This window comes from Anopheles coluzzii, chromosome 2 (genome assembly GCF_943734685.1).
Source record: "Anopheles coluzzii chromosome 2, AcolN3, whole genome shotgun sequence".
NCBI classification, from domain to species: Eukaryota; Metazoa; Arthropoda; class Insecta; order Diptera; family Culicidae; genus Anopheles; species Anopheles coluzzii.
In genome coordinates this window covers 20,566,487-20,588,045 of record NC_064670.1, presented here as the reverse complement: position 1 = coordinate 20,588,045, position 21,559 = coordinate 20,566,487, and the positions used below count along the sequence as shown (strand labels likewise).

The 21,559-nt window shown below is 49.3% G+C and overlaps 5 protein-coding genes across 5 annotated transcripts; 1 reads left to right on the top strand and 4 right to left on the bottom strand.

The window, feature by feature from the left end:
* Positions 1-164: 164 nt before the first annotated feature.
* On the bottom strand, positions 165-12,097 carry LOC120949258 (esterase B1). The gene is made up of 6 exons (XM_040366444.2): positions 11,878-12,097; positions 10,536-10,793; positions 6,730-7,861; positions 6,384-6,562; positions 6,022-6,305; positions 165-857 (listed from the first exon to the last, which is right to left on the bottom strand). The coding sequence occupies exons 2-6, from the start codon at positions 10,659-10,661 to the stop codon at positions 668-670; spliced, it is 1,911 nt and encodes a 636-aa protein (XP_040222378.2). The 5' UTR covers positions 10,662-10,793; positions 11,878-12,097; the 3' UTR covers positions 165-667.
* Positions 12,098-12,902: 805 nt separating this feature from the next.
* LOC120949259 (uncharacterized) lies at positions 12,903-16,065 on the bottom strand. The gene is made up of 5 exons (XM_040366446.2): positions 15,837-16,065; positions 15,165-15,589; positions 14,651-14,929; positions 14,440-14,553; positions 12,903-14,361 (listed from the first exon to the last, which is right to left on the bottom strand). The coding sequence occupies exons 1-5, from the start codon at positions 15,843-15,845 to the stop codon at positions 14,316-14,318; spliced, it is 873 nt and encodes a 290-aa protein (XP_040222380.1). The 5' UTR covers positions 15,846-16,065; the 3' UTR covers positions 12,903-14,315.
* A 178-nt stretch (positions 16,066-16,243) lies between these two features.
* LOC120947619 (endonuclease III-like protein 1) lies at positions 16,244-18,861 on the top strand. Its single transcript, XM_040363093.2, has 3 exons — positions 16,244-16,501; positions 16,578-17,471; positions 18,328-18,861. The coding sequence occupies exons 1-3, from the start codon at positions 16,454-16,456 to the stop codon at positions 18,769-18,771; spliced, it is 1,386 nt and encodes a 461-aa protein (XP_040219027.2). The 5' UTR covers positions 16,244-16,453; the 3' UTR covers positions 18,772-18,861.
* LOC120947620 (uncharacterized) lies at positions 17,502-18,217 on the bottom strand. Its single transcript, XM_040363094.2, has 2 exons — positions 18,066-18,217; positions 17,502-17,967 (listed from the first exon to the last, which is right to left on the bottom strand). Exons 1-2 carry the CDS (start codon positions 18,111-18,113, stop codon positions 17,596-17,598), a joined length of 420 nt encoding a protein of 139 aa, XP_040219028.2. The 5' UTR covers positions 18,114-18,217; the 3' UTR covers positions 17,502-17,595.
* Positions 18,862-18,897: 36 nt separating the features above from the next.
* Positions 18,898-21,148, bottom strand: LOC120947618 (prostatic acid phosphatase). Its single transcript, XM_040363092.2, has 3 exons — positions 20,514-21,148; positions 20,296-20,394; positions 18,898-20,210 (listed from the first exon to the last, which is right to left on the bottom strand). The coding sequence occupies exons 1-3, from the start codon at positions 20,658-20,660 to the stop codon at positions 19,140-19,142; spliced, it is 1,317 nt and encodes a 438-aa protein (XP_040219026.2). The 5' UTR covers positions 20,661-21,148; the 3' UTR covers positions 18,898-19,139.
* Between the last annotated feature and the right edge of the window lie 411 nt (positions 21,149-21,559).

The window sequence follows — 21,559 nt, the reverse complement described above, 5'->3', positions numbered from 1 at the left end:
TAAGGGAAGTTGAAGTTGGTGAAGTCAAAAGACAAGGAGAAGGCAAAATTTCTTCCTAAACGATTGTTTCTTTGAAGCTGTGCTGAAACCCTTCCCATAGTCAGCTATAGTAAAAAAAGCTTTGCAAAATAGATACAAAATTGAGGAAAAAAAAATTAACAGTATTTGTATTTTCATATTTTTTCGTGGTTTTATTTGTAAATCCATTTTTTCAACATTCAGTCCTCGGTAAAGAAGTGTCCAAACATTCGCTATTTTGTTGTAGTTCTATATCCTAACTTACTGCCTATAGTGGGTGGAAACATAACATCTGCTAAATCCAGCACGGTAAAAGCAACGCTTATGCCTAACCTCTACAGCTTAAAGCAAAAAGGGAATGCTAATGCAATTAATAAAACCCCCCCAACGTATATGTGTATGGGTATGTATTCGCGCCGAGAAACAGTGTCGACATTTTTGGGGAGTTAAACAATCCTAATATCTTTCGCCCTTCCGGCATCTATGGCTAGCCAAATTTGCCTAAAGCTATATTCCACCTTCGAATGCACTTTGTTGTAAGGAGCACCTAATAATTGTAATATTTCACATCCACACACACATACAAACACACTACACCGGCACCGGCTGCATGCGACCACTCCCTCTCGTTGTACTATTAAGTTCCAGATTACAGCAAATTGCCATTGTACTTAGTAAACGCTTCGTCCCAAAACTGTAGCCGCATCGCTTCGGGGTTATTTTTGCGCTCGAGCGCGCCGGTAATTTCCAGATAGGGAAGCTCGCTCATCGTGTTCGGTATGACCGACGGCCAGGTGATGCCCAGCAGCAGTTCATCCTCTCCGAACGGGGTCGGATTGCTGAAATTTCAAATCGTCAAAGTAAAAAGGTCAATATAGGAGGAGGCAGGCAAACAATGAAATTAATAGCAGCTAGAAACGAAACATTAGCAACGGCATCAAATTGTTCTTATTCCTCTTTGCTAGTGCAACACCAGTAACGAATTGAGAAAAGTTTAATTAGCTTTCTTGCCGATACAATGTCGCGCGCGTTAAAATGGACGGTATTGGTGCGCCATCTGTCGAGAGCACGTGGCACGCCGCATCGCCTACATGGATTGATAAATCGCTGCAGCGTGGTGATGATGTGTGCGCACAAGAATAGTCACGCCGGATTTATAATTAAGGCTCGCAGTGCACGACCTGACACACCACACTTGTGCAGTGGGCCTGAGCGCTGACTCTCTACTTCGCACCACCTTTTGGCCATTCGTGATGGTCATCAATCAAGCCCTTGTTGGGTTGCAGTTGGTTCGATTCGGTGGGACCATCTAAAGCCAGTCTGCACGGGACAGTAGCCAGCGCTGTTAGTTGATTGATTTTGTGTGTTGCCACGTTGCCTCATTGCTGGATGGTTTTTTGACATTATTATTAACCACCCCCCTCTCCCTGCCGGCGTACAGGTGCAGCGAATGGTAAATTAGCCGGCGTTACTCTATTACCCGCTTGCCTACTACTTGGGCTGGGCCAAACTTTCTACCACAACCCAGGCCCAGCGTGCGCTCAGTGCGCAAAGCAACGATGTGCAAATTTCCCACCGCGTATCGTGTGGAAATAACACCCTACCGAAAATAAGGTTGTGCATTTAAGCTGTTACTACTACAACTTTTTCTGTTGCTGCACAAGCATACACACGGACAGACGGCAACAACTCAGGCACGCTGACGATCGCCAATGTGCCGCAAGGGTCAACAAGCTCTTGGGCAGTGGGGCTCGAGTTTCGGAACCGGCGTCATCGCACACGCTATGGTCCCTATTGGGGCTTCGCGAAAAGCGAGCCCCATCGATAGCTTCGTCCCTTGGCAGAGGTTAAAATTGGACGTAACCCTGGACTAGCGCTGCTTGCGGACAGTATACCTACATGGGCTTACCAACTGCTGCAGTGCAGCAGCAGCAGCAGGTTGGTCTTGTACCGCACCCCATAGGCGGTACAGTTCGAGGGCGGCTGTTGTGCCGCAAAGGTGCGAAGGAAAGCCGGTTCGCAGGGAATCGAGTTTTTCCAAACACCACGCCACGCCAAGAGCGTATTTTTCGCGAACCATACACACACACACACAGTCCGCACGGGGTTGATCGGTGGTCGGTGGGGCTGTAAAAACATTACATAAGGAAATGCGAAACAAAACCAAACAAACTGCTCCCCCATATTTGCTGCACTTTGAACGCACTCATACTCAGACTGTTAGACCACCTCCGTACCGTACCTGTACCTAGTTTTGGGGCCCACCCTCACGGTTTGCCACGGTTTGCCAGGACAGGCAGGGTGTGTGGTGCATGTGGTACATTGCAAACCATCGAAATAAAACGGTTCCAGCACGAGATGTGGGCTGGATGGTGGTCGGACAAATTGGGAGTTGTTCAATATCCCGCCACGAGCACAATCCATCGGTAGAAGGTGTTATCTACTGCAAACCTCACCATTAGCTCCCAATTGTGTGTAGAAACATGTGTGTGTTTTTTTCTCTTTTGGTTATTGTCTTGCTTTGCGGGTTTTTTTAATTTTGCATAACTTATTCACGCACAACTTCTTCATTCCACATACACGCGGATACATCATCATTCCCTTGATGCCCTAGCAGATTCCAACGGCACACACATACCCCCCCCTCTCTCTCTCTCTCTCTCTCTCTCTCTCTCTCTCTCTCTCTCTCTCTCTCTCTCTCTCTCCCTCTCTATTCTGTTAAGTCTCGCAAGCGTCATGTTAGTTTAACGCAAACATAGGCGAGAGTACCTAGCAATCATGTGGGATAAAATTAAGATTTTGCTGTGCGCAATGTGTGCCGCGCTTAACTTAAGCATGTGCGAAAATAACATAATAGCTGTAGCTGTAAGTGGTCAATTAGTAGCATACGCGTGTGGTGTGTGTATGTGTGTTTTTTGCGTTAAGTTTAGTTTTAATGACAATTGCCCCTCGCTCGATGGTAAGTTACTAATTGCTTCAATGCACCCGTCGGCATCCGTTGCAATAAACTGTTGCGCCTTAAAATGGGTCATTTTTGTTCTGAAAATTCAAATTTCTTTGTATTGGCATTTTCTTGAAGATTGGAAATTCAAGAACAACTGGTAATAACTTCAGATCAGCATACTGAAACTGATCAAACTTACATACTTAAAGAGTAAGTTATTTCCCGTACAACCCGTAACCGGTACAAATCCATTTAAATGTTTAAATGTGTCTGTCCCAAAACATGGTTTTTATGGGTTGATACTCATAATTTTTTAATATCTGTAAACTGATTGACTTGATACTGTGACCAGATGTGATGTTCCATATTGTTTAATTGATTAAAATGTTACCAGAAAACCAATTACCGCAGCTCATGCGTCTTTTGGATCATTTATAGATTATTTAATATATTGTAATGCGTAAATTTCGATTGGAACAACCTTTCTAACCAATAATTGAACAAGTTTTAAACACAACACTTGTCCGTTGTTAGTACATCTTGACTGTATAACTCCAAAATTCCATGGAAAATAATTGATTTTAAGGGAAAATCTTTGATCTTTTTGTCAGACACATCGGCGCGTATAAAACCGGAAGTAATTCATTCGTATCGTGACCGTCCCCATCATAGAAAGGGATGACAATCCGGTTGCGTAGTACTAAAACAGTATAGGAAGTAGTGATGTACGTTCCGGAGCGCACCAACGGTTCCGGATCTGACTCCGACTCGAACGACTCAATAATGGATGGATTATTAAGTCTTGCAAGCTTGTATAGGTAGGCAAATCTGCGTAGGACGTTACGCCGAATAGAAGAAGACGTTGTGTAGCATTCCTAGGTCCCGTCGCACTTATACAACATTGTCCCAATGAAATCATCCGTTTGCATAGTTTGGTTACAATGTTCATAACTTGTCGATTTTTTGATAAATTCCTTTAAACATGATTTACTCGGTTATTTACGGATTTTTCCGGTTGAAACATAATTGAAAAGGATTTGTTTTGGTTACTGCGTGCCGGTTCCGGAGCCGTCGGTACGGATTCGTTGGTGCAAAGCCGGCTCCAGAGCGGACTCCGAAATTGTCTGGAGCCGTTTTGCCCATCACTAATAGGAAGGCTTGTATTACGCCGACAGCATAGATCACCGATCTTATAGATTGTTACGTCAAAAAAGTAGAACATCCTCCCTTGATTAGAGTCCTCCAAGGGTTCACATAACATTTTTATTAGGTTTTCTAGGGATAATTTCATAATTATAAATTCAAATAAAGCAATTTAATTGGAACTATTGCACATCCAAACATTTCCATTACAATAGGAATTTATGCAGATTATTATTACCAACTTGATAGGTTTTTTATCGTTTCTGCTCAAATCGGGTCACATTTACTTTCTCAGTCCAATTAACATTTCATTGTTACCCAAAGCAGCAGCTGCGGTAAACCGCCCTGTGCTTATTAATTTACTATTCCACTTCCACGGATTGTGTAACGATCAGCGCGCACACACACATACAGAAAAAAAGAGAACGGTTGGAGCAACTCTTCTTAAGCTGCATCACTTTAATTTAACATTTACTTTTGCGAAAGCCTGCGCCCCTGTAAATGAACAGCCCTTTACATCCTGTGTGACCAAAAACCCGTGCTGCATCGTGCAGTGTACTACTCTACTCTCTGGTGGCAATAAAAAAGGGCACAAAACCCTTCTCAAAAGTCTCATCGCAGCTGCCACCCAGGCGCAAGCGCAAATTAAAAACGTTCGTATAAATTGTCTAAAATGTGGCCACACCGAAAACCCATTCCCATCTGACCCCGTTGACCTGGCCGCGTTGAGTGCAACCGCACTGCAAAGTGTTACAACGGCTAAAAGACAACGACGGTTAGGCCCGTTCGCGGGGGGGCAAAACAAAGCAGAAAGGTGCGTACGTACGATCCCTCCCGAGGGGCCGGGTAACCACGGTGACTGTTATGATCAGCTGCTGTGGGGCAGTGTGTGTCAGTTTTCGGCAAAATGGGGTCACCCTTTCGGGATGTCCCGGAGTGATGGAGCGATGGCCGGTGATGCCAATGATTGCGCGTAAGGGTCGGTGCTATTTGCGCCCATTAACCTAGGGCTCTAGGGGGTACTGCAACGATGCGTTGACGCAGCAAGTAATAGCCAAGCACGCCAGAGTGGCCAAACGATTGAGGTTACGCACGGTTCATTAAACCTGGCTGAACAACGTGACGGACGGTTTTATCCCATCCGCGTGTTCGTTTCACATGCACACGCATCGTTAGCGATTTATTGCACGGTAAAAGAGAGGGGACGCAAAATGTTTTCGCAAAATGATAAAAAGGCTAATTTAATTTTAAAAGCCATACGCGAAACAATCAACCTTTATCAAAGCCTGGAAAATGCCACAAAATTGGCGGCTTTTTTGTAATGGTGCCTCTCTCTCTCCCTCTCATTTTCGTATTATAATCAACTTTACAACATCACGAGCGTGATCATATCATCATAAACCGCAACAGTATCATAACCTTGAGCATAATGTTATCGCTTAGTTTTCGGCTTAGTTTGTGTTGCTCTGGCCACTTGGGTGTCAACCTTGACCGTCCGCTTTTCAAGCCAACTGTGGTGTCCAACTGCCACCGGTCCATCCCCCATCTCCGGCCGCTGATTAGTATGCGAAAATGTCCTAACGGCGTTCGCTAACGGTGAAATCATCGCATCGAACCGTCCGAAACGATTGCGTAAACGTGACTTCCAGCTCCAGCACAAAACAAAACCCAAAAAAGTCGTTGCAATAAAAGAGCAGCTAGACGACCACAGCCTGCAAATGACTGCCAAACGATGGCAAGAAGATGCGCACCTTGGGCTACGTTGGGAAAGGCTACGCTGTGCGAAAAGCTGCTGCCTTTCACATCCCGCCCGACGTGCGGAGCGCGATAAGGGAACGAAGTGACCGTACGAAAACGGTCCAAAACACGCTGCACCCTGTAATGCAACCAACATGCTCCTCTCCACATCTACTTACCCGTACTTGGCAAAGTTGGACCACATGCGGGTCATTTTGTGCATCACCTGCAGCTCGGGCGAGGTGTTGTCGAGCCGCAGGTTCAGCACGCCGAAGTGGAACAGGTAGCCGAGCTCGTCCCCGTGGCAAGCGCCGGGCCAGTCGATGCCCAGTATCCGCTTGTAGATGCCGAGCGCACCGTCGTACGAGAACCGGTAGACCCAGGTCGAGTTCAGCCCGTTGTGGGACGCGTGCAGCCGTGCGTAGTCGGTGATGCCGTGCAGGAACATCACATCCGACATGAGCTGTATAGGAAAAGGGACGGTGGGTTAGTGAGTTGTTTGAGTCGTCCATCCTTACACACACTCCGTGCACACACTTACGTTCATCATCTCCTGTACCGTTTCGTTCGAGACGTGCCGATCGCCCATGTAGAAACGCTTCATCCGTGCCGCGAACTCTTTGCCCTCGTCCGATTCCCGGTCGAGCTGCAGGTTCAGCGGTATCAGCCGCTCGAAGTCACCGTCGATCGTTTGCAGCAGGTTCGGATCCTTGCGCAACCCTTGCATTCCGAACATTCCGAACGAGAGAGAGAGAGAGAGAGAGAGAGAGAGAGAGAGAGAGAGAGAGAGAGAGAGAGAGAGAGAGAGAGAGAAAAACCCGTTACTAACCCGTCTACTAGTTCTTCCCCCTCCACACACACACACGCGCGATCGCATGATCTCTTACGTCGCATAAACAGCATCGCCTCGTGCGAATTGAACCCGACGATCACGGGCACGTGGTGATAGCGACCGCTCTTCAGCAACTCCAGCGGTTCCTCCACGATCAGCGCCTCCTCCTCCGATGCGTCCTCCCCGGTCCAGTTCTCGAGCGACGGCACAAACGGCAGCCCGATGCTTTTGCGCACATCCTCCGCGGTAAGCGTCTTGAGCGCGGCGTCCACAATCTTCTGCGGGCTGGCACGGCGCAGCTGCTCCAGCAGCTCCTCCGTATCGTTCGTCCGAATGCCCAGCAGCTGAGCGAGCTTGAACGCTCGCTCCTTCGTGTCGCGTGCGATCGCCCACGGGTTCAGCACGGAACCGCTCTGGGCGATCGCCTTGTGGAACAGGCCCTTCGACAGCGGCGACAGCGTGAGCAGCTGCACCGAGACGGACCCCGCCGACTGGCCGAATATCGTCACATCGTCCGGATTGCCCCCGAACGCGGCAATGTTTTCCTGCACCCAGCGCAGGGCCAGCACCTGATCCTTCAAGCCCGCATTGCCCGGCGCATCCCGCCCAACGCTTAGGAAGCCGAGCGGTCCGAGCCGATAGTTGAACGTAACCAGCACGACCCCGTTCGGGACGAGATAGTCCGGACCGTACAGGAACGCGTTGCCCGAGCCGAACGAAAACGCACCACCGTGGATCCACACCATCACCGGCAGCTGCGGACTGTCCTCACCGATCGGCAGCTCCGGCGAGTACACGTTCAGAAACAGGCAGTCCTCGTTGCCCTTGAAGTTGTCCAGTATCATGTTGCGGTGCGGGCAGACCGATCCTTCGCGCGTTGCGCTCCGGATGCCCTTCCACGGTTCCTCGGGTAGTGGGGCACGGAAGCGTCGCTCGCCCACCGGTGCCTGCCCGTACCGGATGCCTTTGAACGCGTAGAACGAACCGGACCCGCCGCCCTTTACCTGCTGCAGCCGCCCCTCCAGTGCACCGTTCTTGGTGAGGATGATGGCGCGCGATTCGCGCTTGAACGAGCTAACAACGTCGCGCACGAAACCCATCGTCGTGCGCGGTATGATGCGCACGAGCGAGTTGATCGAGTCGGAGTCGCGTGCAATGCCGGTGAACGTTTTCCATGCCGCCGTTTCCTGTTCGGGTTCCGGTGGGAAGGGTGCAAGAGAGCGGTTAGACAAAGTTGGGCCATTTCTCCCCCTCCTCCCCCCCCCCACGGTACCGCTTGCGTAGGGAATATTAATTTCACGCGAAAGAGGGAGACTTTTGAAAAGCTGCCGTTTGATGCCAATCAACTTCCTTTGGATGGGTTTTAATGGCTCAATTTGAGCGCTAGTGCGTTGGGTGTGCAAATGATGTGATGTCTGATGAAAAACCAATTTGTCATGCACCTTGTTACGTAAATGAATAACCAGAAGGCTACGATGGCCGCAGTGGGTCGAACAGTTGTGGAATTAAGTGGCCCAGAGCCCCAGAGAGAAAGGTTAAGGCTGCTCAGCACTTATTCTGATCATTATCCCAGATAAATAGCGGGTATAATAGATTACAGGGTTTTCCAAGAGTTCTCATAGCTGTGACACTTAAGAGACTCTTTCTTATGCGAAATGAACTAAATGTGATGGGAATTGGACTCTACAGAACCCTTGTTGGACAAATCCAATAAGAATTTCCAATAGTCCAATTTGAAGTTCACTTCACATAGGAAAGAAAGTGTTCCACAACTAACTAACCCCTGGAAAACCCTGTATGTTTTAGCAATAAAAAGAAAGGTTAAGAAGTCAAACACGATGATCGTGGCTGATATGATCAATGCACAAGTTGAAAAAAAACGAAAAAGGAAAACTATACAGCAGAACAGGCTTACAGCCAGGGCCCCTTCTAGTATCAAGCAGTTCCTACCCCTTCAAACGCTCCAGTGCACGATCGCGTAATGTTGTACGGCCTTCGATGCACCTGTTGTTGTCGTCGCTTCGGCAACCCCGGGCATTAATTAACAGTCAAAGCAAGAGTTTTGCTTTTGCCACCTCTATCCCTCCCCCCGCCCAAAAAGATATCACCCGGTGCCGGTCGTAACCTTGCCATTGAGAAAGGTTATTTCTTTCCTCTCCACCGCACTCTCCCCATCCACACGCTCTTTCGCTATGTTTTCTTTGCCACCCGCTGCCCTAACCCCCCCCCCCCCCCCCCCCCCCCTCCCCTTTGATCAGTGACCGTGGGCACACAATTTCACTATTGCTTTCCATCCTCCGGTGCATCGCATTACACTAGCATCCGCGCATCGGTTGCTGTGCGTTCGCTTGCGGGAGCGTTTTACGGAGGAGAGCGTGTGTGCCGGGCGGGTGTGCCAGGGTTCACCGAGACCTTCTTTGCTTTCCGCATCCGTGGTGGCCTTCGGTGGAGATGGGGAAGATACGTTAAGCGAGCAGTACACCGCGACTGGTACACTTACCACCATCGTGAGGTCACGTACTGTAAGGGGCGCTCGCTGGTGGGCAGGGCGAGAAGGTATGTCATTTGCCATTTTCTGTGTCAATTTTCAATGCTCATGATGTGCACGGTGGTTTGACGAGATGCGATTGCTTGGGGGGTTACTTCTGCTTCATTTGCAGAAGGTGAAGGAGGATGTGCCGCTAATGTACGTTCCATGTTTAGTGACTCAATCGTTTCGTTTGCGCGTTGTTTACGGTAGACAAACGTTGGTGCGTCATTATCCGTGGTTGTGATTTAAAGGGTGGAAGAAACCAACAAGTTCCCCGATTGATCTCTTTGTACTGCAATCGCTTCCACTACACTTGTTAGCTCGCCTTAGAGCGATCGTTTTGCCCGCTTGTGGACAAAAAAAAAACGCTCGCTAATAGCGCCAGAATGGTGAAAGATTATGCCGTATTAATAAAGCATAAGGACAAGGGCACGTCACGTCTTAGTGCAGGTGAAGATTAATTAGGAGCCCTTCAGGGTCACGCGCGGGCCGGCTTAGGTAAGCAGACAGACAGGGCTGTAAAAGGCGGCACTGATTGATACGCGATACATTTGAAAGGTAGTCCTGCCGTACGGTTGTTTCTTTTCTTTTTTTCCACCGACACACAGCTGCTAATTGAAGAATGGAATTCAAAGCTTGACAAGTTTGTTTAAATATGCTAGGAGATGTATGTGCCCCGTGTGGACCGGTGAAAGCCTTCGCACCTTTTGCGCTGACACCGTACGTTGATCGTTGATCGTTGTTCGGTCAGCTCTTTGCGCTTGCATTCACTTTTATCTTTAGCCAGAAAGTTTGGTTCGTGCATGAAGTGGTCAAATATTTAACTTTTATGACTGCAGTTTAAGAATGATGCCTTTTTTTTGTTTATTTTTACCCAAACGCCACTTTCTACCAATTTGAATAGCACTCCCTTGGCCGCCAAGACGATGGATATATGCTTGCAAAGTAATATTTGTCTCTCTTGGGCCTTTTTCCCACCGATTAATGTGCGTCTCTTGGAGTGTGAGTGACAGTAGAAGAGCTTTCTAAAAATACCCATGGTCCCATTTACCCAGCAGCAACCTGAACATGATCACGAAAAGTGAATGCTCCAAAAACCAAAAATCATAAAAAAAGTAAAACGAAAGATGCCAACACCCATGTGTATCGAAAAATCGGCATTTAAAAACACTGCTTCCAACGGTGTTTACATTATTCAAACCCGCAAAGAAAAGACATCAACGCAACGGCAAGCGACGAACCTCTTCTCTTCCCAGCAAGTGACACCCACTCGCAGTACGCTCCCTATTTGTGGATAAATTCGTGTGTGTGTGTTGCCACTTCTAGCTTACCTTCAGTTTGTTCGATAATTGGCCAGCACTGGCCAAGGCTTCGCCGAACGTGGACGGTGGCAGGGCATAGCTGGAGTGGACGCCGATGGAAACGAGCGACAGGATCAGCACGCGGATCGCGTACATTGCACGCGTGTCTGGCGAAACCGGTGGCCGGTGTGACCTTCGGCAGCGTATTAAAGATAGCTTCCGTTCTTTCCTACCTGGCCGTTTAAGGATGTCCCGTTCCCCGTGGAACGCTGTATCCGCGCGTGTATCCTGCGAAAGGAAGTAAACATACAGTGGACTAATTTTCGATGGATGAACAATGAACGTGGGGAATGTGGGTGCTGCTGAAAGGGGGTCGGCATTGGCCCACCAATCAAGCACCAATCAGTGTCAGCCAGTGCTGTGTCACAACCGTTTCGTGCATGACCAAACGTGTAGGCCCACAGCATCGCCACCGTCGGGTGTTGTGTGGTGTGTACACAGCCAACACCTTCGCTTGAGAAAACCGATAGCCCTGAAAGACATCCGCGATTTCGATAAGATTGTTTGAACGCGTCGCTTCTTGTGCGATCGATGATACGCGCGGTATTACGCGCGTCGATGCGTTGCTTTCTTCCGTGCACGGGCTGCGTGCACACGCGGGCGAGAGCGTTCGAAGATGCTACCAGCCGGTAGCAGTTTGACGAAACCGCGGTGTGTAGTAACCGAACATGAATGTTGCGCGCTTTGCCGTATGCTGCCCGTCAATCCAACATGACCGATATGCGGCAAGCGCAGCGTATCTTGTGTTTTGAACAAATACCAAAACCGTTCCCATGCTTATGCTCGGGCGCTCGGCTTCAGACGCATCGTACTACACACTGAGCCGCCAAATCGTCGCCGCCGCCGCACACACGTATTACCTCACGCGTTCATCATATTGATGATGATCGCGATGCGAACGATCGCTTATTATATTTGCATGTTTGCATTCGATCGTAACACTGTGGCTTGTGCCTTAACACACGCCCCTCCGCACACCGGTCCACCTGACCGCACGGGCGATCTTCGTGCCTTTCTCCGGTCCGATCGATAGGCGTTACTCAACGCGAACAGGTCTCGAGCGAAATATGTGCCAAAAATACCCCCCCACACACACAGGCACACACACACACACTGTACACTGACGGGGCGAACGGGCGACTGGGTTTGTCCTCTTTTCTTTGCGCTCTAATTTTGCTGCGAAGATCAGGCACGTTTTGCGACACACAAATAGAAGCTACCCAACAACATTAATGCTTTAGTTGGTATAAATGCTTGTTGCACATCACACATTCCCTCTTGCCGACACTGGTTGATGTTATTACACACAAACCTTTAATTCTTCGTTCTACGTTAACGGCCACTGAGCGCGATCCGATCGAAATGGAACTCCCCCAATAAAAAAGTATCAACGGGATCGTTGTATGCTTTGCAACCGTGTCCGGTTGCGGCTGATGCTGGAGCTCGACTGAAACCGAAAGCAGCGCGCTGGTTTTCATATTGCGAGCGACGCGCGAGGAGGCTTCTCTTCCCCATTGCGTTCGGTCGTTCGGCACACCGGTTGCATAATGCCGGTGGCGGTGGCGCAGCAACCCGCGAGTCGCACACGCAAGCACGCGAGAACAGCAGCGCGGCGAGGCCTGGGGGAGGCCTGAATCTCGTGGCACATGCACCGGGAAAGGAGTGCAGCAACCGAACCGAGCTCTTGTGCGAACCGCGAGCGATCGCTTGTTCGTTTTAAAACGGATGAAAAGGCGCGCACGAATGCGAGAGAGAGAGAGCCAAGAGCGCGCAGAAATGTCGTTCAGTTTCGGGAGAAGGGGACAACATGCAAGCGACGCTGCGAACCCTGTGGGAGAATCTTTTCGGACCGACTCCTCCTCTCGGATGCGCGCAGCGATTCCTTTCTCTACATTTTGGTGGTTTGATCGTAATTCATGCACCGAGCTGAATTGAGAACTGGTTTTATTTTCGGACACTGCGAAATGGGTCAAGCGGCCATACGAAGGGTGTGCGCGTTAAAGGAGGCCACATTGCTTTTCCCTGGGCAAATGGTAAATGGCAATGGCAGTAAATTTGGGAAGGCTCTCTTTTCCCGTGACCCACATTGCAGGCGGTACGCGCCCGATAGTGCAAAGACGTTCTGACTTCAACCCCATTTAAAAGCGAACGCGAGCGATTGCCTATGGCCTTTAGCCATCTTCGGGACAAGGCGGGGTAGCAGCTGAAAGGAAACCCCGTCCCCGCCTGTCGCGCTGGTTGTCGTGGTCTTATCGTTGACTAACCGGCGTGATTTGGAAAGTGAAGGCTTCAACGTTGCCGTGCTCAATCGTGCCGTGGGATTTAAAAAAATGTGTGTAGTTTGATTGATTTTCGATTTTATTATACTATATCAAAAAAGAGTTCTGTACGCGTGTTTATGCAAGTGTATGATCGTTTTGTTCACTGTGTTCTATGTATCATGGGGATGTGTTGTATTATGTGTACGTGGCGTGTGTGAGTGTATGTATATTACAGACCGCGCGGCACCATGGCGGGAAAAGCGTCTTCACGGTTGCGCTGCCTGTCCCGCTGGTTTGCCGCACAGCTGCATGCTGCATTTCGTAAATATAATTGTTTCTGTTTTTGTTGCAATGCGTGTGTGTGTGTGTATATATATAAATATAAATACAGTAGAGAATATTTTTTCCAGAACTTTGTTGGCGATTTGAAATTATTAGATCAGAAAACGAAACGAAATGCTCACTCTCATTCGCACTGCTGCTGCTGCTGCTGCTTCTCTCCACCAACAAAAACTGTCCATCTTGGGCACACGCACAAGACTGCCTCCTTCTCTACTTCGCGGTTTGGATGTGTGTAACTTCTATCGTGCATGTTTGTTTGCCGTTCATTCATCAATCCCCACTCTCCGACTTAGTCTTTGTCTTTCTAGTTTCCGCTCATCATAATATGCACTGTCCTATCGTATTTTTTTCATCTAAACGTTCCCAGCCGATGTGTCCTTTTTCTCCCAGGTGATGTGCCCCCTTATGAATTTGTCTTTCCGCATTGTTCCTATGTGCGCATGCATTAACCTGATTCTGCTCCCGCTGCCGGTTTCGGGGTATACATAAAAAAATGGATAACGCATCATTAGACTGATCAGAGTGGCTGCTTTTCCTTCTATACCCTAATGCTTACGGTTCGATTTGTCCGCACAATCGGTCGTTTTCGATGTAAATTTGAAGCGAAAATTAGAAAGAAAGAAAAACAGGAAATAGCACATTTCTAAAGCACATTAACAAACAGTAACAAATTATATACTCATTCTCAAGAAGGGAAGGAAAGATTGCTGCCAGTTGGCAATCTGAACCAGTACCGTAGTAGTGTGTTAAGTAAATTAGCAACTCTTTCTTTGTTCTTATGCGCAAATCATGCCACTGCCGTGAAAATGCAGAAAGCATTCACTTTATCTGAATGGTTTGGTTAGTGCAGAGGGTACCGAAGTTTACAAATGTGCTACACCAACTACTTTCACGTGGCGGCGTGAAAACTAAGAGCATAATCGTGAGCAAAACCGATGATTACGATGATTGTGTAGGGCGAGAGATGATGATCGTTGATAGTAACAGTACATGATACCGTGGACCGTCCTAGAGTAGCGCTGATCCTGGTGACTTTAACATGAGGTTGTGGGACGCAATGTCGCATTGAACAAACGTATAAGATTTCTCCCCAGCCGCTGCTGCTGACCCCTCTCACACATTCTCATGCAGCTTCGTTGGCATCTACCTAGAATCTTCTGCCCGACGCTGGCTGACCGTACCCGGAAGCGGAACTACGATTGGATTGAGGCGAGTGAAAATAAGTGCATCGACGGTTGGATGGTCACCTGTAATGCCCTGCTACTGCTTACCGGTATCCCGAGGAGCTACTGCTCATGGAAGGATAAGATTGACTATAATCTGTAGTTTGTCCCACTGCTGCTGCGGGGTCCGCCGAAGCTTGTGAGTAGCCGCCAGCATATGAGCTAATGAAAAAGAAAGGCAAACGACACAGTTAGTCGTACATCCACACCCACACACACACGTTCGACTAAAGAATTGACGAAATTTGCTTAAACGTACTAGCTATCTGCCGTTGCTGGAGCTGAAGATGGCCATCGCTGGTAGCTGGAGGATGCTTGCGTAGTATCGTACCCGTAGCTACTGTAGCCGCCATCGTAGCTGGAATAGCCATCGTAATTGCTACCGTACGTTCCCCGGCTCGGATCGGAGGGATAGGATGGCAGTGTAAAACCGCGGCGGTCCTCGCTGCTAGAGTGCCGGGTACTTCCATAGCCCCCGCCATTGCTGCTGTAACCGTACCCATAAGCATTGTTGGAGGAACTGTACCCGGCATCGTTCCTGTAGCTCAGACGGGCGAAGAAGAGAAACAGAGAGAGAGAGAGAGAGAGAGAGAGAGAGAGAGAGAGAGAGAGAGAGAGAGAGAGAGAGAGAGAGAGAGAGAGAGAGAGAGAGAGAGAGAGAGAGAGAGAGAGAGAGAGAGAGAGAGAGAGAGAGAGAGCGCGAGAGAAAGAAAGGAAACATTTTTGTTAATAAGTTGAAAAGCGTTTCAAAAATATCGTTTAATAGCGCTTACCTATAACCTCCTTCATAACGACCACCGCCGGTACCATAGTTTGCACGTGCCCCATAACCTCCCGGAGTGCGAGCGGCACCGTACCCAGCGCCGACACCGTACGGTTGGCTGCGCATTCCACCGCGCGAGCCTCGCATCGGACCGGCGCCGGGACGACCGCGCGCACTATCCATGCTGCCGCCACCGACGCCGCCCGGCGGCCTTTCCCGCACCCGGCCACGCTCCACCACGATCGTCACACCCTTGAAGGTGGTATTGTGCAGCGCCTGGATCGCACTCTCGGCCATATCCTGGTTTTGCATGTGGACGAACGCGCACCGATTCATGACGTCGCATTCCGTCACCACGCCATAGTTCTCGAACAGCCGGCGCACTTCCTCCGGCTTCGTCGCCGGTGGCAAGCTGCCTACAAACACTTTAGTTCTCTGCGCGTCCCGCGTACCCACGGTACGGAAGGGGAAGGGGGGGAGGCGATGGTGTCGCGCGAGCACATCACCGATCACCGGAGTAGCGGTCAGCGGGGAAAGGGCGAAAAGAACACGGTATTAGACGCTGGCGAAGCATTCGGCTACTCATCCGGTTGCTGCGTGCGGTGGTTTCGCCGGGAGCTCGATCCGGAGCACCGGAAATGATACCACACCGTAGCCACACAGCACCAACCAAAACACTTACCGGGATCATCGCATACGTCCTGCACTGCGACTGTGGCTTACTGCTAACGTGCTAAGCTAAGGCTTACGATGGTAAACTAAAACGAAATGTGGAACCAAACAGAACCAGGATGGTAGGAAAAAACAAAAATATTTTGTCTTCTCTCTCTCCAGGCTTGCGCCAACGTTTAAATGGCGTCTGCGGTGCGGATGGATTTCACTTTTCTCGCCCGATGACAGCCCGACCCAGTGACAGCTAGCCCTATCTCGCAATGACAGATGCCAGTGCTGCCAGATGTGCTGCAAAGTGTGTGAATGGCGAGCGCACAGGGCGGAATAAATAAATGCAGCATTTTCTCTTATTTTAGCGCAAGATGCCGTAAACATTTTCGGGAAGATTTTTCAACATGATTTTTGTCGCTTAAATTATTTTTTGTAGTTTTCCCATATTTATCCGTCTCAGTTTGGAGCGGTTTTCCGTTCGAAGAAATGGTCATTGACATTCGTTTGACGTGCAGTCGGCGCATCGTAGCGGGTTTCTGTTTCCTGAGCTATTTTCTTGGTAAACACGCGGAAAGCAAACAAATTCCGTAATTTCCGTCCTCTGTGTACTGTAGAGCAGCTAATTTCATACTGTATATGCGTATTTTCTACTCGGCTGCATATCGTTTATTCACTACTACAATGGTAATTATGATATTTCGCTCGATTTCCTCATTCTTCGTAGGAGTAACCATCTTCTCTGCTCTTGCTACATTTCCAGGAAACGAAGTCTCCATACTTCTCACCGCGCAAAACGCGAAATTACGCCAAGAAAGAAGGCTTAACTCTGCTGCAGAAAGCTACCCAAGGGCTCAACCCGCAGGAAAAGCATGCTTCCGGGAAGAAACCACCGGTACGCGGGTTCAAGGCCAAGGACGAAAGCAACAGTGCGGCGAATGGTGTCGCACAAGAGAAACCTATCAAAAAGGTGATCAAAAAACGTGCAACCAATATCCGCACCGATGCACTCGCTGTTGTGAAGAATGAAATTGTTACAAATGAAATGACTGACGAAACCGTCGTAGCGCCGCAGCTGGGGAATGAAAAGACGCCCGAAAAGCAGCCAGACACAAACGGCGATGTCGAAGGTGGAAATGAAATGATGGGCACTAGCAGTGCAACATTACCGGGGACAGAAGTAAAAATTAAAGTCGAGCCTGTGGACGATGTTGAGACGGCACCACAGCTAACCAGTTCCGTGCTGGAGAAAACTCCGATCAAACGCGAGCCAGCAGGGGCTGACCATTCCCCTATCAAACGAGAGCTCGAAATCGGTAGCACTGATGACTCAACCGTCGCCAAAGAGTCCAAGTGGGAGCCCGAAAACTGGCGTCAGATGATGGAAAACATTCGCGAAATGCGCAAAGCCCATCTGGCCCCGGTCGACACGATGGGTTGCGATCAGTTCACTCAAGACCCCGGTGCCACGGAAGTGCCGGATCGTGTGAAACGCTACCACTGTCTGGTGTCGCTGATACTGTCGAGCCAAACGAAGGACAAAGCGAACCACGAATGTATGCTGCGGCTGAAGAAGCACGGTCTTACGCCGGAATCGATCGTTGCCACCGACAGTGCTGTGCTGCAGAAGCTTATCTATCCTGTCGGATTCTATAAGGTACGTGATGTGAAGGCCATTTCTGTCCCGTTTGGTTGCGTGTGGAGTTTTATTGAATATTGGAACAGTAGTGTTAGTTGGTAAATGGAACATCACTCGTGCGGCGGAGCTCGTCTGGCCTAAATTACACGGCGTCGGAAGCTGTCACATTTTGGCCCTTTTTCGCCAACATCTCCGTGGCGATCTTTTCCAGATCGTCCAGGCTGAGTTGGTGCAGCTTTTGTTCAAAGTCGTCCATAAATTTGGTCGTCAATCGCTGCGATTGCTCTTCCTGCAGGTAGCGCTTGAAGTGGCGGTAGATGACGTCCCGCAGTGGATCCGGCTTCTTGACCACCAGCGTCAGCTTCGTACCGTCCACAATGCTGCCATAGGAGGCGACAGTCTTTTCATCTGCCAGCGCTTTCCCCACCAGCAGCAGCTTCTGATGCTCCACCGGTATGGAGCTTTTCTTCTCAATCTCTTCCTTAATCTGCTGAATTGTCGACTCTTCTGTGGTCTGTTGGGCAAAGAGAGAGAAAGAGAGAAAGGAGACATTGTGTATATGCCTTTTTACCACATCCATGCACGAAGTATGGCAAAAGCATGAATACGCACCTCGACAGAGTATTCTTCTCCTTTCAATATCTTAATAGTGAGCTTCATTTTGCTTAGCAATTTGTGTGAAACTGGTTGTGGGTTTCCGTGCCAACAATGAGTGCCGTACGTTTCCTGCACGTTCGCTTTGTTTTGATGCTGCCAAACTGACGTGACATGAATACAGCTCCCCCACCCCTTGGGTGGTGAAATTTCAAAAACCACGCACCAGTGTTGCCAAACACCAATCATTCAAAAGCGTTTGCCTTTTCTATGTTTGCAGAACAAAACTCGCTTCATCAAGGAGATGTCCCAAATTTTAATCGACCAGTACGGAGGAGACATTCCCAACAGCATCGAAGGTTTGCTCAAGCTGCCGGGTGTGGGTAAAAAGATGGCCCATCTTTGCATGCGCAGCGCCTGGAATATTGTGACCGGCATCGGTGTGGATACGCACGTGCACCGTATCGCCAACTGGCTGAAGTGGGTGCCGAAGGAAACGAAAAATCCGGAAAATACGCGCCAAGCACTGGAGAAATGGTTACCGTACGAGCTGTGGGATGAGGTGAACCATCTGCTGGTCGGTTTCGGACAAACCATCTGCACGCCGCGCTTTCCGCGCTGCAATGACTGTTCGAACGCGCCCATCTGCCCGGCACGTGGCCAACAGAAGATACGCAACACGCCGATCAAGAAGGAGGTCAAGATGGAGGATTTGGAGTTTTGAACCAGGATCATTTTTGTTCGTTGAGATTAAATTACGTTTTTTCTTTACTTTTTTTTACATCACCTTCGAGTACAAACAGAACAAAGTTCTTTCCGTGTGTATGAAAAATAAACGTTCAAAAACATATTTCTTTTTGTTAACAGAATCGTTTTCCGTTTCCGTCTGTAGCTATAATGTATATTTATCACTTACAAAAATCTCATCTCTCTAAACCAGTGCATTTCGATAACACAAAGGAGAACATACGGAGGAAGGCTCCCACAAAGAACAAACAGACAGTACCACCAACAGCCGCCACATCAGCCTTATGAAACAACGCTACATTACATTATAAAATGGGGTGTCGTCGTAAATGCAACTCCGTCCTCTCATCCATCGATCCGCAGGTACCACCGTTCGCTGTTCAGACTGTTGCGACGCTTCGCGATGGCTACCACGGTCAGCAGGACGAGCAGCGAAACGACCGTCAGCAGCACGACCCCGATCAAGCTGCTGGCCGAGTTGAGGTCCGCCTCGACGTAGCTCATCGACAGCAGGGACAGCTGGCACTCGGCTTCCCAGTCCTGCGGCAGAATGTTGTCGTAGATTTCGAACATCCTATCCAGCGGACACCGTGCGTCACATCCAGGCACGACCAGCCGGTACGGTTCGCCCGTGGTATTTTTGTAGAACAGCTCCACGTACGCCTGACCACCATTGGCGGGTTGCCGCAGCTCGAGCAGCACGCACGCCGCAAACGGTGGATTGTGCAGCTCAAACACACGCAGCGCATTCAGCAGGCTAGCGACCGTGACGTCGTGCGCACTGTACATCCACACGGAACGGTTCGGCTTGAGCGTGCCCTTTGCCTTCGAGCGGAACCGGTTCAACATTTCCTTCACCAGTGGGCCCATCTTCAGGCGGGCCAGCTGGGTGGTGTTCGTTTTCACCGCAAACGTCATGGCGGAGACGGAACGCAGCGGTTCGGGATAGACCGTTTTGGTCCAGTCTGGCAGCGTGAAGTTGTTCAGCTCCTCGATCAGCAGCGCACTGTACAGGTTCTGCAGGGAGGAGAGCGAATCGTACCGGCGGCCCGTCTTCTCCGTCACGTAACGGTACACCGGCTCGAACGAGGCGTTGTACGAATGGTACGGTTCCGATTGGCGGTACACCTTCAGCGCGTGGTCAAACGCGGGACAGCGCTTCTTCGCCGCCAGTACACTGTCCAGCTCCTCCGTGACGGTGTGCACCGGGATCGGTTGCCAGGTGATGGCCGAGTCCCACACGTCCCGTCCCGTCGGTGGATACAGCCCGGCGAGATTCGCTTCCGCGCTCATCAGCGTGCGGTCGACGTCGGTGGAGCGTACGTAGATCTCGTTGTTGCTGTACGTATCCTGCAGCAAGCTTGAGTACCGCTGGCGTAGCCATTTTCCTAACAGCAAATGGCGCATTTTACCAGCCTACAACAAAAGGGTGGAGTTGGGACATTATTCACCGTTTTGCAGGGGGGTTTCTGTTGCAATTAAATGCTGTTATATGACTTACGTTCACTAACTGTCCCCAATCGGCGGTCCAGTGGCTGGGATCCTTCCAAGGATCGTTCGGATACGGATCGATCGGAGTACGATCGCCATGGCGGAACAGCTGCAAAGCACAAAAACACAAAAGAACCGTGTAAAAAAAAATGTTTTCGCCATTTAATGTGCCATCGACGCAAAAGATTGCGACGTATCACAAAAAAACACTGTCCCTTATCAACTTACAACATGGGCAAAAATGAGCTTCCCTTCACCATCATCCTTGCTGACCGTCCCGTTCGGCGTTCCGCTGACGCCCAGCACCATTAACGTTGCCAGCAGCAACGCAGCAGTCAATGACCGTAATTCTACACCAATAAATTCGCCTGCCATTGCTACCGAATCGCGAAACAGGCTAGAGCAACTCCCTGTACCGACTGGAAGCCTATCGATGGATAATTTTAACTAAACTATGCAAATTAATTCCGCCCGAAGTTAATCGATGGAGTAATGACTGCACGGCACGGCCTGCGACACGACTGGTTGCTTCACCGATTGCCCGAACCGTTGTTCCATATGGACGTTTTACTATCTATTTCGGGATTTGCATCGCTTTGGCAGATCTTTCTTTTGTTTGTGTCTCTGGGATGGCAACACACTACCACACACACATACACGTATGCACAGACGCGGCACTGCTCACGTTGGGAGTGTGATAAGATAATGCTTAACGTGATAAAAGTGATTTTTATCGTAACTTCAACAACAACTTCCTCCTAAGCCGATTACATCTCGCAAGCTCAGCAATAGAAACTATTTGTTGAGTGTACCAAAAACGAGACGCTTTTTCCGTTACCCTTGCTCTTGAAACCGTATGGCGGATTGAGCTGGTGTGCGAACCGGTTCGATGGATTTGGGCGAAGCAATTATTTTTTTCTAATTGCACGCTAATTGAAGGACAAAGTGAGTCGATCATTTGATCGCAGGAAAAGGTGTTTAAAATATTCAACCGTCGGCTTTGGTCCATGGAAAATATGATTGTGTTTTTCATTTTCTTTAAAAATCCGTTTATGCGCCGAACCGGTTCAGGGCTGAAGCAAAAGAATGGTTAACGGACTGTAACCATAGTCCAAATGTAGCAATTGTGGCAGTCTTTCGTTTTTTTAAACAGACTTTGATGAAAGGGCTCGATTGACGGTCATACTTTCTGCTAAATTCTCCAAAACGCTAATTTATTATTTATTTAACACAAAAATCTTAATTTGCCAATACACCCCATCGGCACCGTGTAA

Coding starts and splice junctions, on each gene's coding strand:
- LOC120947620 (XM_040363094.2), bottom strand. CDS start 18,113: ATGAAGCTCACTATTAAGATATTGAAAGGAGAAGAATACTCTGTCGAG. Junction 17,968..18,065: donor GAGAAGAATACTCTGTCGAG/GTGCGTATTCAT, acceptor TTTGCCCAACAG/ACCACAGAAGAGTCGACAAT.
- LOC120949259 (XM_040366446.2), bottom strand. Junction 14,930..15,164: donor CGTTATGAAGGAGGTTATAG/GTAAGCGCTATT, acceptor TCTGAGCTACAG/GAACGATGCCGGGTACAGTT. Junction 14,362..14,439: donor AGTAGCTCCTCGGGATACCG/GTAAGCAGTAGC, acceptor ATCCAATCGTAG/TTCCGCTTCCGGGTACGGTC.
- LOC120949258 (XM_040366444.2), bottom strand. CDS start 10,661: ATGTACGCGATCCGCGTGCTGATCCTGTCGCTCGTTTCCATCGGCGTC. Junction 6,306..6,383: donor CGGTACAGGAGATGATGAAC/GTAAGTGTGTGC, acceptor TTTCCTATACAG/CTCATGTCGGATGTGATGTT. Junction 858..6,021: donor TCCAACTTTGCCAAGTACGG/GTAAGTAGATGT, acceptor TTGAAATTTCAG/CAATCCGACCCCGTTCGGAG.
- LOC120947619 (XM_040363093.2), top strand. CDS start 16,454: ATGCGTATTTTCTACTCGGCTGCATATCGTTTATTCACTACTACAATG. Junction 16,502..16,577: donor GTTTATTCACTACTACAATG/GTAATTATGATA, acceptor CTACATTTCCAG/GAAACGAAGTCTCCATACTT. Junction 17,472..18,327: donor ATCCTGTCGGATTCTATAAG/GTACGTGATGTG, acceptor CTATGTTTGCAG/AACAAAACTCGCTTCATCAA.
- LOC120947618 (XM_040363092.2), bottom strand. CDS start 20,660: ATGGCAGGCGAATTTATTGGTGTAGAATTACGGTCATTGACTGCTGCG. Junction 20,395..20,513: donor AGCTCATTTTTGCCCATGTT/GTAAGTTGATAA, acceptor TGTGCTTTGCAG/CTGTTCCGCCATGGCGATCG. Junction 20,211..20,295: donor ATTGGGGACAGTTAGTGAAC/GTAAGTCATATA, acceptor CTTTTGTTGTAG/GCTGGTAAAATGCGCCATTT.